General features: G+C 39.8%; 1 protein-coding gene across 3 annotated transcripts in view; it reads left to right on the forward strand.

Moving 5' to 3' along the window:
* Positions 1 to 17996, forward strand: part of CPQ (carboxypeptidase Q) — a 385779-nt gene that overhangs the window by 112300 nt on the left and 255483 nt on the right. For all 3 annotated transcript variants that reach the window (XM_080646549.1, XM_080646548.1, XM_080646550.1), the window contains exon 3: positions 5224 to 5431. In XM_080646549.1, coding sequence (XP_080502675.1) covers positions 5224 to 5431 — 208 coding nt within the window. The remainder of the gene's footprint in view (positions 1 to 5223; positions 5432 to 17996) is intronic.

A 17996-nucleotide genomic window follows, 5' to 3' on the forward strand; every position in this document is an offset into this window, starting at 1 on the left:
GCTGGTTTGGCTCAGTGGATAGAGTGTCAGCCTGCGGACTAAAGGTTCCCAGGTTTGATTCCAGTCAAAGGCACATGCCTGAGTTATGAGCTCGATCCCCAGTGGGGCGTGCAGGAGGCAGCCGATCAATGATTCTCTCTCATCATTGATGTTTCTATCTCTCTCTCCCTCTCCCTTCCTCTCTGAAATCAATAAAAATATATATTAAAAAATAAAATAAATTGATCAACTTTGAAAATTACATGTGATGAATAAAAAGAAACCTGAGGGTTTGTATGCTATTTTTATGATATAATCAGCTATAGCCAAGAGAGTCACTTTGTAAGAATACTTGTTTTAGCACCAGTCCTACATTTTCTTTAGAATTACCAACCATAATCCTCTTCGTTACTCCAACAGTCCGCTGACTCTTGTCCTGGAGTGAAGCTCCCCTCCCCGCCCCTATGAATAGATTGGGACCTGGTGTGATAACAGCATCCTGATGCATGAGCAGGATCCTGGGTAGACTAAGAACAAAACCTGATAACTTAGGTGGATTTTTCCATATTGTTTTATTTTTCCTTGTCAATCCTCATAAAACAAAGCCACTTAGATTTTCTTTGACACATTTTTACATTTTTGAAAACAGCAATGCAGTTAGTGGGAGGAGCATGACTCTTGGATTCAGAAAACCAGTAATTCAAATCTGGGCTTCAACACCTCATAGTTGTGTAAACTTGTTTCTCGGCCCCTCAATTTCCTCCCAGTAACTCGCGTGCAGAGTTCCTGTGCAAATGACTGTAAACAATAGGTACTCAATCTAGCTATTATTTCTTTCATTATTATCACTCAATTATTCTGACAGAATATCCAGAAATACACAATTTCCTTGGAAGCATACATTTCTGGAGTGTGACCATGGATGGGGTATTATTATACTTTTACATTTTTGGTTTATTTTCATTCATTCGGTACATGCATGTGTACATGTGTGTGTTTGTGCCTATGAGGGTATGTGTGTCAAGCACCATTTCAGTTACTTTGGTTACATTAATGAATAAAACAGACAAACATTTCTACCCGCCGTGAGCTCACATTGCAGTGGATGCAGCTGGAAGCTGATAAATTCCGTGGAAAAGTTAAGCAAGAGTTGGGAGTGGTTTGCAATTATAAATAGGGAGGTCAGGGCAGGCCTTGCTGTGAATCTGACACTAGTTTTGAGTTCTTAGAGGTTCCCATGTACTATTTTTGAGAACGGGGGAAAGGGAAGAAGGGAGACAAGAAGAAAGGAGGCCAGTGGAGCTGCTGATTTGTAGGCAGCCATGAGCATTTCTTTTATGTAACGTGTCCAAACACAAACTAACATCGGAGAGTGAGGTTTTCCAGATGGCCTCGTTTTATTTTATTCAACTGTAGCAAAAGTCTGCCTTAAGTGTTAGTACACACCCTGCCTTCTCCAATGAAGTATGCGCCATAGGGTCCACCTGGTCTGTGACCTCTGCGGGAGGTCATGGCCCTGGCATCACCGGGTTATGGAGCCATCAGGAAGCCAGGCCCCTCAGGGCGGGCAGGGAGGCTTGCAGCCATTTGCCTGCATAATGCCTGAGCCTGTGGGGATTGTGAGTTCCACAGAGCAGCCACTACACACAGATGCTATTTAAATTTAAATATAAATTCATTAAAGTAAATGACATTAACAATCCAGTTTCTGATCACATTAGTGTCATTGAAAGTTTTCATCAGCCCTGCGTGTCTAATGGCTACTGAGTTATCGCGGAGGTAGAACACTGCCAACATGACATACAATTCTATGAGCACTTGTTATTCTACCTGTTGTCTTCTTGTACTGTTGCTATCCTCTTCCAAACCTCTCTCTTTCCTTTTATTTGTTGTTTCTCATAGTTTAGAGGCTTAAATACTAGCTTTCAAATTCTGGGAAGAGTAAGGGTCACTAGGCTCTAAGAGAGAGAAAAAGAGGTTTCTGAGTTTTCACACTTGGCACTTGTATTTCTATTCTGACCGCCCAAGGCCTTTTGTGCTTGGCTATTGTTGTGCAGCTGTGTTCTGGTGGCAGGAGAACCAGACTTCGGAGTTGTTGAGGGAGAAGTGCTAGCAAACTTTAAGGGTAAAATTGCACTTTTATGGGAAGGCTTTAGCTCCAGCCAAGGATCCCGTATTTGAGGCAGTGCCACTCAAGGAGGTATTTATTGACTGAGTGCTACACATACACGAGCCACTGTGGTAGGCCCTGGAGATTCAAACAAAAATGAACATGGCCCCAGCCCCTGAGGAGACCACAGTTTAAGTAGCTGAGAGAGTCTTAATAGGCAGAGTTTCACCATCCAAGGCCCAGGTCTGCCCAGGACACTCTCAAAGTCCAGAGAAGGGTGGTGCATGAATCGGCCCTCCCTGGGGCTGGGAGGAAGAGCTGAGACAAGAGGCCAGAGGCCAGGGAATGCTTCCTAAAGGAGTGATTTTTAAATGACAACCTGAGGAATAAGTAGGTGTTTGTCACATGATGAAGTTGGGAGAATGGGGTCAACATGACATGATGTACCTTAGCGTGAACAAAGACACAGAAGTGAACTTGCATGGTGACTGGAAATTTTTAAGTGTACTATTGATGGGCTTTGAAAGCAAAGGAATCCAGTGTCTATAGAGATAGACAGTCTTTGGTATGTAAATGAAGAGGGGTAAGGTGGAGGGTAAGTGACTGATCTACTTACTCAGCATTTCCAATAGTACAAGCTGGCAGCTCTGTTGACATGTAATGGAGGGACCTGGACTGGAGGTTGGGGCAGCAATAGTGGTGGGTGACTGGTGGGGGAGATATTTATACCAGTTCAAAAGACAGATAAGGGCCTGATGTGAGGGAGTATAATGGGGGGGAGCAGGGGCCTTGGGTTCAATCAATATTATTAGTGTTTGAGGATTTACTAGACACAGGGGATGAAGGAGACAAAAGAATCAGAGATGATGCGTAGCCCTCAGGAAAACAGATTAATTTGAACTCTTCTTCCAAGTTCATGGTGATAGGTTTTGACCTATAGCTATTACTAGTGATTTGCATTGGCAACTGTGGCATCTGTGTTTCGGCTCTTCAGCACTCTGTCACTCTCTCATTTGTTAAAAGAACTTGAAGCATAGACCAGAGAGAAATACCACCCTTGTATGACTTTAATTTTGCAGTGGCTTATAAAAATTTATAGAAATTTGGCTTCATTTCTAGTGGCTCCAATCCAGATGCCAAAATTACCCCATTGCTAGGACGCCCCTTAGGTAAACCATTGAATCTGTTTTTCATTAGGAACAGCTGAAAACCATCAACAAAATTCTCATGCTATGCCAATATTAATGCCAGGCAAGTTTCAAGGTAACTAGATTTCAGAAAGTTATGATTCTCAAACTCTGTCTAGCTGCACCCTTACTTGTACTTTGGCACATATTTATCATGTGAAAAAGTAGTGGCTTCCTTACTTTCCATAATTGCATGTTGCTTTTCTTAGATTATAAATTCAATGTTGAGATCCGAATGTTAGTGGAGACGTTCTTATAGATCTGCAATCAGTCACTTTAAAGTAAAAGTAAAAATTCAGTCTGGATGGTGGAAATAGAGTTGGAGAAGAGCCTGCCCGGAGGGTCCGCTGTGATGGAATCTACATTGAAAGCAGGAATTCTCTTATAACTGCAGTGTATTTTAAAAGAATTTTCCAAGTAACAGTTAATATTTTAATGACATCTGTTAAGCTTCCAGAAAAACCCAGTTCTCTAGTTTGCAAGATTAAGGATGCCGAATATATGTTGATACTTTGGTTTTTAACTGACATATTTCATGACTGTGTGTCTGAAGCCACAAAACAGTAGGCGCCTGCCACTTCCTTTTAGGCAGTTATATTTAGCCACTGCATCTGGCCTTCGTTGCTAAATATTTTTTTATTGTTTTTTTTTGTTTGTTTGTTACTCTAACTGCTCCATAAAATTGGATCTTCAGTGGTCTGGCAGTTTTTGAATGACTTCTCAGAACCTGTGAAACCCTGTTCCCTAATCAGGAAATTCGGGCAAGACTTGTGGTCTGAGGAAAGATAGCATGCCTCTTCTAAATGAGACAACAGGATCATAGGACAGCTATACAAGATCCTCAAAAGTTTTATGTGAAGAATCGTGATGTAGTTGGTGTGAACAAGTGCTGTAAATTGAGAAGCATGGGAAATTTCCACATCCTTTAAGAATGTTTTGTACAAAGGAGGAAAGAAAACAAGCTTTTTTGTGGTTCTTGGGAAAGGTTACATTGACTATTTGTTAAAGGCAATGAAGATCACCCCGGCTGGTGTGATTCAGTGGTTGAGTATCAACCCATGAACCAGGAGGTCCCTGATTTCATTCCAGGTCAGGGCCTGCAGGAGGCAACCAATCCATGTGTCTCTCTCAACGATGTTTCTTTCTATCTCTCTCTAACATCAATAAAAACATATATATTTTAAAAAGTGTCTCTGATCGGTTTGGCTCAGTGTATAGAGTGTTGGCCCAAGGACTGAAGGGTCCTGGGTTCAATTTTGGTCAAGGGCACCTACCTCGGTTGCAGGTTTGATCCCCAGCCCTGGTAGGGGCGCATGCAGGAGGCAACCAATCTATGTGTCTCTCTCACATTGATGTTTCTCTCTCTCTGTCTCTTCCCCTCCCTTCCACTCTTTCTGAAGGCCAATGGAAAAATATCCTCTGGTGAGGATTAACAACAATGAAAAAGTTAGTGAACATCATTGGCTTCTAAGAACATTCTTTATAAATGGCCATCCTTTGTATGATGTCATGAAGGAAGGTTGTATAGCAACATATCAAAATAGTTTTATGGAAAGATAAGTATGTGTTTCATTAATCCCAAGGGGAGCTTCCTAAAATGTATTTTCTTTATAAATAATTCATGTCATTCTGTGAAACTCGTGACTTCTTAGGGTGGGAAGGAGGGAAAAAACCTATCTTTTCAAGCCATTTGCAATTTAATACCAGCTGGTTAAGGGAGTCAAAAAACCTCATGAGTTGTATGTTACATTTTTGAATGCCTTTTCTCTCTCTTGGGAAACTGGCTAACCCCCACAATCTTTCTCCCATGGCAAATGGCTGTAACACTTTGATCTACTCAAACAGTTTTCCAGATGTAGCAGATAGAGCATATGTGACCTTTCGTGTGCCAGTCCAACCTGGCTGATCGGAAACTATAAGTTAATCTCATATGACTTTTATTTCTAGGCATTACAGCAGAAGTTCTGGTGGTGACCTCATTCGATGAACTGCAGAGAAGGGCCCCAGAAGCAAGAGGGAAGATTGTTGTTTATAATCAGCCTTATACCAACTACTCCAACACAGTGAAATACCGAATCCAGGGGGCAGTGGAAGCTGCCAAAGTGGGGGCTTTGGCATCCCTCATTCGATCGGTGGCTTCCTTCTCCATTTACAGGTTTGTCATGATGCTACTTTGAAATCCTTTAAAAAAGCAGAGTTTTCCATGAAAGAGAAGTCCTTATGAAATGAAAACAAACCATTCAAATGAAAAAAACTGTTAGCTCATGGAATTTCCCCTATCCCACATTTGGTCATTTGTTTGTAATATCTAATTTGGCCTTCTCAGGATTCCAGGCATCATTTGTGCATTCCTTAAAAAGCTTTCCACATTTGTGATGATCCCATAACATTCCTTATATAACCAATATATTATGTATTTTCATTAGTGGGAGAACTGACTTCACGTCTGTGTCTCATCAGAGACTCTTTGACGATTTCAGAGAAAGCCAGGCTCTTTCCATTGTTGCTAGAGAAGTGAAATGAAAACATAGTGGGTAATACGATGGGGCCATCTATGGTACAGAATTGAGGAAGCAGAGAATGTTGGATAGAGAACTGGCTCAGCCCTTGAAAACCTGTGTGGCCTTGGGAAATGTTCTTAAACTCTCTGAGCCTTGGCATTCTTTTCTATTAATGGGTGATGATGAGTAAAAAAATTTACAAAATTATTTTAAGGATAAATGAGGTAAACTTATGAAAGACACTTGATTATTTATAAAAGTCTGTATAAATGTTTGGCGGTATGATGTGAGGGCAGCATAAGTTTTGTCTTTTTCTTTGTGGTTCTGATGGCAGTAATTTGCAAAGTGCTTTATTGACCCTCAGTCTTAGGATGAAATTTAGCATTGCCGTGGATAAAAAGGTCTAAAAATTGACCTGCAGACATTTGGCCTAGTTGAATAGCTAGGTATGGTAGTGCCACACATTAAGGATAAAATATTGGAGAAACATGGATACACGGAGCACCATTTTAGTATTATAGTCTGATCTCTTTCAGAGAAAGAAATGCAAAATAATTGCAAGTAGAGTGTATTTGGTTCTCAAGACCAGGTCGTTAGTCACCTACTGTAAAGGAAAGCTTATTCTGCACAATTACTGTTTGGAGCTGGAAACGTAGCTACTTGACCTTAATTAGCATCCTACACCCTTGAAAATAAAACAATTGAGGAGGGTACATTAGCAAGTAGGAAATCAAGTCAGAAGGAGTTGTCCAAAAGTGCAGAGAAGAAGGAAAGGGACATTTTTCCTTTATGGGGGTTCAGTATCTTCCCAGGGGAAGAAGATGGGACATGTGAAGACCACCTGTTAGAAGTTTTATGAGAGCAAGTCTAGTCCACTCATGTCATAGTGCTAGAAATAATGTTCTTTGTAGAGTCTTTAAAGGTTTGGTGGCTAGTGAAATAATGATTAGACCATATTCTGTTGGATAGTAAATCTTCTCAGGAGAGAAGTCCTAAAATGGCTAGCTTATGTCCCAGAATGCCTCAGTCACCCCTTAGAATAACATACTGAGAAAGCTGTTGCCATTCACCATGATTTCACTGGTCATGAGACCTAAATTATGGAGCTAGTGTTTTGCTTTGGGAAACTGGGTGACTGCCAGCAATATTTATTTAAGAACTACTACTCATAAGACTAATAAATTCCCAGATGACTTAATGTACTGCCGTCTGCCAGGGTTAATTGGCTTTTTTCTTTTTCTTTCTGGTGTAATGAAGACGTTTGGAAACCCAGACTGTAACCCAGGAGCCCCAGAAAAATTTTGTCCAGCATAGGACTTAGAAATCTGTTGTTAGGCTCTAAGATTTGGGGTCAGCAACTTGTAGTGTATATTAAGAAGACATTTTTATGAATATTTCTAGATCTAGACTGATTATATTTTTTTTCTTGATTTTATAGCCAACCATATTTCACTGGACTCTTGACTTTAATAACTCCTTATTTTCAACATTTATAAATACATAATAACCTTGCCCTTTACTTAGTACTTAGATTAGAATCTTTCACATATGTCATCTTATTTGTTCTGACAGCGACCCAAGGAACCAAGCAGAAGGAGCCTTATTATCCCTGCTTTATAGGTAGGGAAATAAAAGTTCAAAGAATTAAGCATATTTACATGTTTAAGTCTTGTATCCTGAAAAATTAAAACCAAATGAAACAAATTCTGTCTCTTTGTCCACTTCTAGCTAATTGTTTCTTAGAGTCTATTTTCCTTAAAAAGTATTTTATATTCCTTCCTATCTCTGATTCTTCATCTCTCATTCACTCCACAGACCATTTTAACCTGGCTTTTGCTAGTATTGAAATGGAACTTGTTAAGGTCACAAATAGTTGACTAATTGTCAAACATAATGGACATTTTCAGGCCACCATATTACTTTATCTCTTGACTGCTTTTCTAATATCTTCTCTCACTCTCTCTCTCCCTCCCTACCTCCCTCCCACCCCCCCCTTTCCCACTTCCTTTCCTATTTCTCTGGCTTGTCACTCAGAATATTCTACCTGAGCAATCCCCATACACTTGTGGCTTCAACCACCTCTCCTATCCTTACTACTGCCTGAGCTTCAGACCCTTACGTCCAACTACCTGCTGATTCTTCTGTGGATGTTTCATAGTTATCTCAGTGTTAGTTTCTTTCAAAAGCAAACTCATCCTTTCACTTCTTTCTCCTGCATTTTCTATCTTCATGAAGAGAATGTCATCTGTCTGCCTTTAAGTTAGATGTTCTTGATTACTTTTTTCTTCCCTTATTCATTATTTTTACTAGTTACACCATGTCCTGGGTTCATTCATTTCAAACAGTACATATTTAGCAGCTCCATTTCCCAAATCCTTCTATATTCTAGTAGTCAGGAATCACTGACACTTTCCCAGTGTGCCACATTTCCTCAAAGTTTGCAAGTGCTTTCTCCTCCTCAACATCCTATTTCCTTTTTCACAATGTCCCTCAAGATTCATCTTAAGTGTTTCTTCTTTTGCAGAGCCCTCCCTGATATTCAACTCCAGCCTAGGTGAGATACCTCTTTCTGGTAGTGCCCCATCATCTTGTGCATACTCTAGATCATAATGTCTTAGAGGTCTTTTGGGTTTGTGCTTTGGTAGGGTAGACTAACTGTCATACAAACAACTTCAAATCTTGGTCACTTAACACAGTAGCAGTCAATTTCCTGCTCACAAAATAGTTTCAAGAGTGTGGTCAGCAGGTGGCCTTCTGCTTCTTTCCATCCTGTGGCTCCATCACCAATAAGATCTCAGAGTCCTTTGCATTCAGCTGGCAAATAAAGATATAGAAAGAGAAAGTTCATAATCAAGAGGGAGGTTTGCCATGGCCAGGCCTGGATATGTCCTACCTCACTTACACTCACATTTCACTGGCCAGAATGTAGTTATGTGGAGGCTAGGAAGTGTGTTCTACCTTAATGCCAATTTTGGTGAACTATTTCAGTCTGCCCCAATTGCCTTTAAGTTTCGGAAAGACGTGGATTATATATATTTACTTCTCTGTCCTCATAATTTAGTATAATTTTTGTTATGTAATAATCCCTCAGGAAATGTCTATTGAAGGAATGAACTTGTCTGAGATTTGTAGTTAATTATGGCGGGGCTCTTATGACAAACTGAGTTTGAGTGCCCTCTGACCAAGCTGTGTGGCCTCTGTATAGTAAGTTCAAAACAACTTGAACTTTTAGTGCATTTGCTCTGTATTTGGAGAAAAATATGTCAGATTATATCTTTTTTTCTGCCATAACATTCATGAAAAACAGTGTTTTGAGTTTGAGTGAGTAAAATGGCTCCCCTCTTTCAGACGGGCCGTTCCCATTAGCTCGGTGGGAGTGGGTGATGTTGGACTCTGTCCAGGAGTTGTGTTGAAGTCAGCAACACCAGAGCACAGAATAGAAATTAGAATTTCTTGCTGCTTGACTTCAAAATTAGAGAATCTCCTGAAGAACAGGAAATGTGTCTGATCAGTTTGGTTGACACTTGTCAGCGCAGTTCTCCGTGTTTGCCTGCCACTTTGGAAGTACAGCAGTCACAGGGCTGCATGATAGAGGGCCTCGGAAGATGTCTGTAGGAAGCCATTACTTCTTAACAGCACTGCCTCCAGGTTCACTGATGTTATTTTCCTGTCTTCATGTTATTAGTGTTCTAGTGCACAAATTTACTTCCCAGAGATTTTTTTCTTTAATGATGATTTTTTTTTTCTTTTGTTTACCATGAAGTATCCACTGGGATCCAATTAGATTTTTTTCCAGTTTTTCTAAAATATGTAAAATACCTGTTGCCTTTGTCATAGGAGGATATTTTAAGGATAAATGTAGTTAATATAAGGTATTTAAGTTTTGCAGAGGAAAACTTCTTTATAGAACCATGTTTTACATTATTTCTTAATCTAATCATTTTTAGGTAAACGTTTATTGAGAGCTTACTAGTTGCTCAGAAGTTGCCAAGGACTAGGGTTACTCAGTTGAATGAGACTTTTTTTTTTTTTGTCCCTTAGGAACATTCTATTTGGCTAAAAGAGAGAAGGGTAAGCTTAAAATATAGATGACTAGTATATTTTTTATTTAGGGCTAAGTGCATGGGTGGGGGAAACAGATGAATGAAGAACATTAACATTTATTAAGCACTTTCTTTGTACTGTGCTTCTCAGAAGGCTTAAATAGTTCGTTCATTTAACTGTTATGCAACCCAATACAATAAAATAGATATTGTTATCTTTCTTTTACTGAAGGGGAAACTGGGTCAGAATGGTTAAATGGCTAGCCAAGTTACACAACTAATGAAAGAACTAAGAGTCATATTCAGAGTCTCTGGTTCTAAATGCTAAACACTTTATTTATTTATTTATTTTATTGATTAAGGTATTACATATGTGTCCTCACACCCACCCCCAACTCATGCCCTCACCCCCTTGGTGTCTGTGTCCATTGGTTAGGCTTATATGCATGCATACAAGTCCTTTGGTTGCTCTCTCCCCCTACCTCACCCTCTAGTTTACACCAAGCAACCTGGAGAGCTAATGCTATAGGAATCAAGAAGAGATAGTAGATCAGAGATAATCTGATTAGGGCAGGCTTCACTGAGATGTGGGTTTTGGGTGTACTCCATGAAAAAGTTACTTGAACAAGAGAAAGAAAGTGGAAAGACATACCTCACCTGATCAAGGCAAGAAGGTGGGAGCATATAATGCACTTGGGTAATACACAAGCAGACCAGTTTGGCTGAAGCCAGAAGGTTTCATAGGAGATCAGAGAAATATTATTGTGGGGTGAGAGGAAGAGACCAGGTTATAAGAACCCAAAGTTCTAGGCTGGGGAGGAATTTTTAAGTTTAATGTGGAGGAAATGGGGAATCACTGAATGGGGTGAAAGTGGGGGTGATATTTGAGAGTACTATTTCTCTAAATATGGTCCCTGGAACACCATCATCAACCTCATCTGGGAGCTTGTCAATATGCAAGTTATCAGGCCCCATTTGAAACCCATTAAATTAAAAATGCTTGGGTGTGGGACTTGTTTAACCAGCATCCCCAGGTGATTCTGATGCAAGTTAAAGTCGGGGAACTGCGGTTTAGAAAGGTAAATCTGATGACTGTACATAGCATGCTTTGAGAAGAAAAGACAGAATCCTATTCTGATAATGCAGATGTGATACATGAGAGCATAGATGATGGCAATGGGAATGGAGAGGGACAACAGGAGGGATAACATTATCAGAACTGGTTCCATTTGATGGGAAGCTGGAGAAGTCCAAGTTTACAATAGGCAAGGATTAAAAACAATGGGATGAATCTGTGTTCAGTTCGGCCCAATATTTTAAAGTCGTGAGTTATACATAAAAAGAAGGGTTTGTGGTTTGTAGGGAAAAACCAGATCTGGCTACATCAGCAAACTTCAGCCAAGGAAATGAGCTACAAAGTCCGTTTGTTGATGGGATGTGTCCTTTCCAGTCTGCCTCAGTTTCCGTTTCCCTCCGCCTGGCTTAGGGACTAGAGAGTAATGAGAAATACAGGTTTCAGGAGAGGGAGCTGATTTGAAGGCTACATGATCGGTTAGGCTTTTAGACATTTTCAGTTTGAAGCCACTATGAAACAGTCCCATTAATCTGGTTTTTATATTTTGTAAGAAAAACAGTTAAGCATTTCCATTTCTCTATTATCCACTTTTTGGATCACCCAAGGCAGTTTCAAATCCTAGGCTGGCTTTCTTGCAATGCAGTGCACCTTGGGACCTCTGCCTCCTGCTTTCTCAACACGCGAGCTCAACAATACAATGTAATTTTTATATTAGCCCAAGTAAAATATAATTTAGAAAGTAATTCTCTTGAGGCCAAATTGTCTGTTGTACTCCCATTGCCAAATATATATATATTTTTTCGAGTTATTTTCTCCATTGCCCAAGATAATTGAACACAGGCTAAATTTTAATCAGCAAAGAAAGCAAAGGCTGTCCCTTCACTTTACTGTGAAAATTGCATCCCCACACTGGGTAAGAATTCATTGAAGTGGGAATGAGTTGTTGATAGAAGTTGGCTTTATGAATACTACTGGTTTATGTTTCTGTCACTTCACCTTTGTGTGCTGTATGGAGAGCTATAGTGAAGAAGAGGAGGAAGAGAAGCAATCCAGTGTGAAGATGACTAAGATCTGATTAGATATTCAGCTGGAGAGATATGAGTGAGTCCAGGTGATGTTTATGGAGTGTCACAGAGGGAGGGTGTCATACCATCTGGTGAGAGCGCCGTGGAAAAGTATAAATCAATCCCTGTAATGATCATTAATAGAGTCGATAAATGACATAATATAAGCACTGGTTGGGCTACATCCAGAGAGTTAAATAGCTTCAAAGAGGGCCCTGATTAAAGACATTACCATTTATGGAACATTCTTCATTCTGATGAGATTTAACATGAACATTTCTGTAATCAGAGGGCCAGCTAAAAACATTCAACGCAGAGATGAAATGTCTTAAGAGGTTGATTTTGAAAAGTCAGTGGTCCTCAGAGAAAAGAGCTGGTCCCCCTCCTATTGTTTTTTAATGGGAGACTATTAATGCTGCTACTTCACACTTCCACTTCCTAGGATTTTTGATGTCCTGGTGGTTTGGTCTTTGGTGTGACCTTAGCATAATTAGCTATCACGCTTGATTTATATTGTTTTGAAATATTGTTGCTTTCGGGGGGCAAACATGATTACAAAAGAAGGAAAGTACCAGTGACTCACAATGTTGCAACTGGGCCAGCCTCGGTGTGTCGGTGGTTTTCCTTCCTTATTTATTTTAGTTTTTTTGCTGAGTTCACTCGGAGTCTCCTGACAGATGCCCAGTAATCAAGCAGAATGCCAATCCTCATCATTTATGCAGGTGGAGGGCCACTGTGCCCCCAAGGGGGAAACCAGGGAAGATGAACACGGAAGGCTGCCATTTTTTCCTTCTCATCATCCGTTTCCCCTCTCTGATTTTTGAAAGGCAGATACTTTGTTTAGAAGGCCTTTGTTAGAAATTCCGAAATGTTCTTTAATCACTGAATCCTTATTATTGCTTCAGGTAGTGTGACAGGCATACCAGCTCATAATGGATAGACTCGGGCCGTGGACCCCAGAGCCCCAATTCTGGATCTTGGTTCAGCCACCGGCCAGATGTGTGGCATTGGCAAATAGTGTAAACACTCCGTGCCTCAGTTTCATCTGTATGATGGGGGCAATAACTGTACCTTCTTCCCAGCATTGTGTGAGGATTAAACGAGACGTTATTATTGCCCAGCACATAGCGTTTCATACATGTAAAATGCTATTACTATACAGTTTTTTTTAACTCACATCTAGATGTACTTATTGAATAAAAGAGGAAGGGAGGGAAGGAGAAGGAAAAGAAGAAAGGAAGGAAGGAAGAGAAAGACAATTTTAATTTATTTAATATCACTACTATAATTGTAGGTATCTGGTTGGGAGAACACCCCCTAACATCATATTGCCATTTTGATCTCCATCTCTTTAGTTTGTCCAAACTCTGTTGGGGTTGTGTGTTTACTGGTCTGTTTCTCCCTCTGGATTGGGAGTTCTCCTGGAGACATACTGTGTTTCTCATTTATCTCCTTAACCCCAGGGCTGTGCACAATGCCTGCCGCACAGTCATGCTGGAATAGATGAGAAGAAAGAATTTAGAGGCAGCCTCTCTGGTTTGATAACATGTAAATTGAAGGTGTTACCATTTCACATCCACAGAAGTTGGATAATAATATAGATGAGGTGACTAACCTTTTGAATTGCTACTTATCGAAAATAGAATCTCTGGAATCTGAGAGGAGGCTATATAGTTATGTAAATGTTGGTAAAGTATTGCAAACTGCATATTACTCTGGTGCTTTGTGAAGCTGCTATAATTAATGGCCTGTTTGCATTCCTAGTACAGACTGTCATTTTTCATCAGCTTTTAACCTTGATATAAAAATGTATTCTTGGCTGCTATTTTGCATTCATAATTTTAAAACATATATAAATGCTCACCATCTACTTTCCAGCTTTCTGATGATCAAAAGCAAATGCTTAAGAGTCACATCACTGGCATGTTTTTCTGAATCTCTACTGGTAAAAAGAAATTAATGCATTTTGAATGTAGGTTTCAGGATTCTGACAATGTTGTTTGTTTGTGCAATGCCCTTTGAAAATGTCTAGTATAGCATCTGAACCAAAATAATTTGGAGTAGCCTCAAGTCGGTCTTTCACAATTGTGTGTGTTTTTGTTATCTCTCTCTCTCTCCCTTTTTTTTTTTCCTCTTTCTCTCCCATCAAAGCTAAAGGTGAATCATGCTAATGTCCTTTTGCATCCAAACGACCCTTCAGCTTCTTTAGCCCCCTGAAGAAAAGACCAACCAGAAGGTACTACTGGGAAGATTTGGCAGCTTACAAAGGCAACACTATGTACAGTAGGATTTGGAATCAGACAGACCTGGCTCAAATGCAGGCGCTGCCACTCAGAGGTTGCGAGACCTTAGGTACATTACTTACCCACTCCGAGCCTGTTTTCTCATCTGTAACTTGGGGAGAATACTGTTCACCTCTCAGAGCAGTTGAGAGAATAACATGCACTAAGGAAACCTTTGGAGCAGCAGTTGGTCCGTGAGGCCCGAAAGGTTGGCGACCGCTGCACTAGACATAGAACCTGATGCATGGGGAGTAATCAGTGAAACACAACTGACATCTTACCTTGATCGTGGTCATTATCTTATTGTTGTTATCATCATTAGATCATGATAGGACTAAGCAGGTAGGTAGATACAACTGACCTATCTTAAAAAGCAGCCGATCCAGAATGCTCATCAGTGTGGGCTCCAGAGACCTGGGTTCTGTTTAACTCCTGGTTTCAGTAACTCACTATTGTAGTCTCCCCCAGTCTTCGGCTTAAAACTCTTCCCCGTCTTTTCCACTCTTTTTTGGCCTGCAATGAATGCTTGGTACTGTTCTTGCATGTCATGCCAAGATGTGGTGACTTGGACCAGGTATCAGTGGCCAGCTGACCAAGATGAACCAAGTATTTTATTTTAAATACCTTCCAGGCTACTTTCTACCTCAGGGCCTTTGCACTCACTAACCCCTCTGTCTGGAATGCCTTTTTCCCAGCTTTGTCTGTGGCTGCTTTCTTTCAATCTTCAGATCTCAATGGAAAAGTTTTTTTGTGTTTTTTTTCCCCTCGAGAGGTCTTTCCTGACTACCCTAGTAGAGTAGAACTTCCTCTCTCTCTCTCTCTCTCTCTCTCCCTCTCCCTCCCTCTTCCTCCACCCCCTCTCTCTAATTCTCTTACTTAGCATCTACTCTGTATACTCAGAGTCCTAATAACATTCGGTAACTTCTTTCTATCTATCCACCTCTCTACCTACTTGTTTAGTATGTATCTCTCTACAAGAATATAAATTCCATGAGGACTGGAACCTGCCTTTCCTGTATGACATTATATTCTTAGTACACAGGCAATTGCTGGGGACATGACAGGAACTCAGGAGATATTTTTTGAATGAATAACTAGTAAGAAAAATCATCTGAGGTCAAAAGAATAGAGAACCAACTATAAACGAATATATACTGAATCATGTCTATTTCCTGCAGCCACATTCTAAAGCACAGATTTTTCCCCCCAACTTTTTTTTTTAATATCTATCTGTGGTAAAGTTGAAATGACTCATATACTCTTTAAGAGAAGTTGCCTAACTTTTTCCAGAGAGGTGACAGCATTTTACATTGCCACCAGCCATGTGTGAGGGTTCAGGTTGCTCCACATTCTCACTAAAATTTGGTGTCAGTCTGTTTAATTTTAGCTATTCTGGTGGGTGTTTAAGGCACCTCATTGAAGTGCTGATCTGCGTGTCCCTGATGACTAATGATGTTGAGCCCTCTGTCATGTGCTCATTGGTCATTTCTGTCTTCCTTTGTGAAAAGTTTGTTCAAGTGTGTTGCCCATTTTGTAATTGGGTTTTTTTTAAAAACATTGAGTAGTAGGAATTCTTTATGTGTTCTAGATACATTTTCAGACATATGCTTTGCAAATATTTTCACCCAGTTGGTATCTTGCCTGTTTTTTGTTTTATTTTGTTTTTTGGCTTAATTGTCTTTTGATGAGAAGTTTTAAATTTTGATGAATTTTAGCATCAATTTTTCGTTGCTTTCTGTGTCCACTCATAGGCCCTTCACCCACTTCAGTATTTTACATTTTACCACATTTGCATGTGCTCTGTCATGTATTCGGAACATATGAAAGTAAGGTAGATACCACCTTGAAAACACTTTACCCATAAACACATTAACATGCATTGCATTGCATAATAACAAGGACCTTCTCTAGCGTAATCCAAGACCACTCTCCTACCAATGACATTTTGGATTGTTATATAAATGTTACATAATGTATAGTCCATCCATATTTAGATTTCCCCAATTGTCCCCCACTCTCAATAATGTCCCTGCTTTAAAAAAATTTCAGAATGCAGTCAAAGACATACATTACATTTAGTTGTCATGTGTCTTTAGTTTCCTTTACTCTGGAATTGTTCCCTCGCCTTTGGATATTTCATTACACTGACACTTTGGAAGAATAGATAGGGCAGCCATCTGCACAGTGTACCTCAGTTTGGACTTATTATTTCCTCTTATTAGATTCAGATTAAATAATTTTGGCACGAATTCTGTGTAGATAATGTTGTGTCCCTCCTATTGCATTACACAAGGAAGCAAATATCAGTTTTCCTTATTAGTGAGGCTAAGTTTGATCACTTGTCTAAGGCAGTATCTCTGGATTTCTTCACAGGAAAGGCCCTTGGTGAGATGTGTTGAGATTCTGTGAATCTTATTTTACCCAGTCAGATTTTGCCCAGTGAAAGTTTAGCATGTGTTGATGAGCCTTACCTGAATCAATCATTACATCGCTGGTTGCAAATGTTTTTCTAATCCATTTATTCCTGTTACATGTATTAACTGCACACTTTTGTAAAGAAGAGCCTCCACCCTTCTTCTTTTTTACTGTATGGTTTCATGAATTTTTAAAAGTGTATGTATTAAAATTTATTACTGTCATTCTTTTTGATAAAGCATCAAAAAAGACAAAATGCTTAATTGTCAAAGCTAGTATTTTATAAGCTTGAACATTTGAAGCATTGAAAGGAATTCACTTTTTTGTATCCAAAGGAATCCAAATTATTCCAGAGAAGTAGCAGGGTATAATCAATACCATCTCCTCTAAACCTCTTCATTAACAGCATGAGCTTTGGAGTAATAACTCCTGAATAATTTTTTTTTAGTTTATCACTACCAGTGTATATGAAAATTAAGAGCCTTCAACCCATACATAATTGCTAGTAATTGTTAAATGAGCAGAAATCTGAAATCTAGCAATTGCCTCTGTGTTTCTCCAGATTTTTTTCTTTTTCTTTTTTTTGCTATGCAGTGCTTATTTTGAGGAATGTGTTTTCAAAGAGTCCTTTCTGGGAGATATACATGTCCCAGTGTGGGTTGCAGAAGCCTATAAGGATGTATCTTTGCAGGGAGCGGAAAGTTTCCTGGTATCTGTGATATAGTACAGAAAACTGTAAATTATTCACCCCCTCCAAACTTTCCCACGTCATTAGGGTTTTGAGGGGGTAACTAGCTTGGCTAGTGAGTCAGTGGGATCAAAGAAATCAAACCAGCAACCATTCAGTGCACAGGATGACCCCCAACCACTTGAGCCACACAGGCCAGGACACATTGAGCATCTTTTCATATATCTATTGGCCATCTATACCTAGTATGACCTCTTTGTAGAAGTGCCTATTCAGGTCCTTTGCCCATTTTTAAAAAACATCCTCATCTGAGAATATGTTTTTATTGATTTTTTTATAGAGAGAGGAAGGGAGCGGGAGAGACAGAGATAGAGAGAGAAACATCAATTGGCTGCCTCCTCCATGTACCCAACTGGGGATCTAACCTGAAACCTGGATATGTGCCCTGACAGGGAACCAAACCCAAGACCTTTTTGGTGTACCGGATGGCACTCCAACCAACTAAGCCACACTGACCAGGGCTCCCATTTTTTAAGTGAACTGTATGTGATTTTGGTGTTAAGTTGTGTGGTTTCTTATAAATTGGGGTATTAACCCCTTATTAGATTTATCATTAGCTAATATCTTCACCCATTCAGTAAGTTTTCTTTGC

The sequence above is a fragment of the Plecotus auritus genome, assembly GCF_963455305.1.
Source record: "Plecotus auritus genome assembly, chromosome: 11".
NCBI classification, from domain to species: Eukaryota; Metazoa; Chordata; class Mammalia; order Chiroptera; family Vespertilionidae; genus Plecotus; species Plecotus auritus.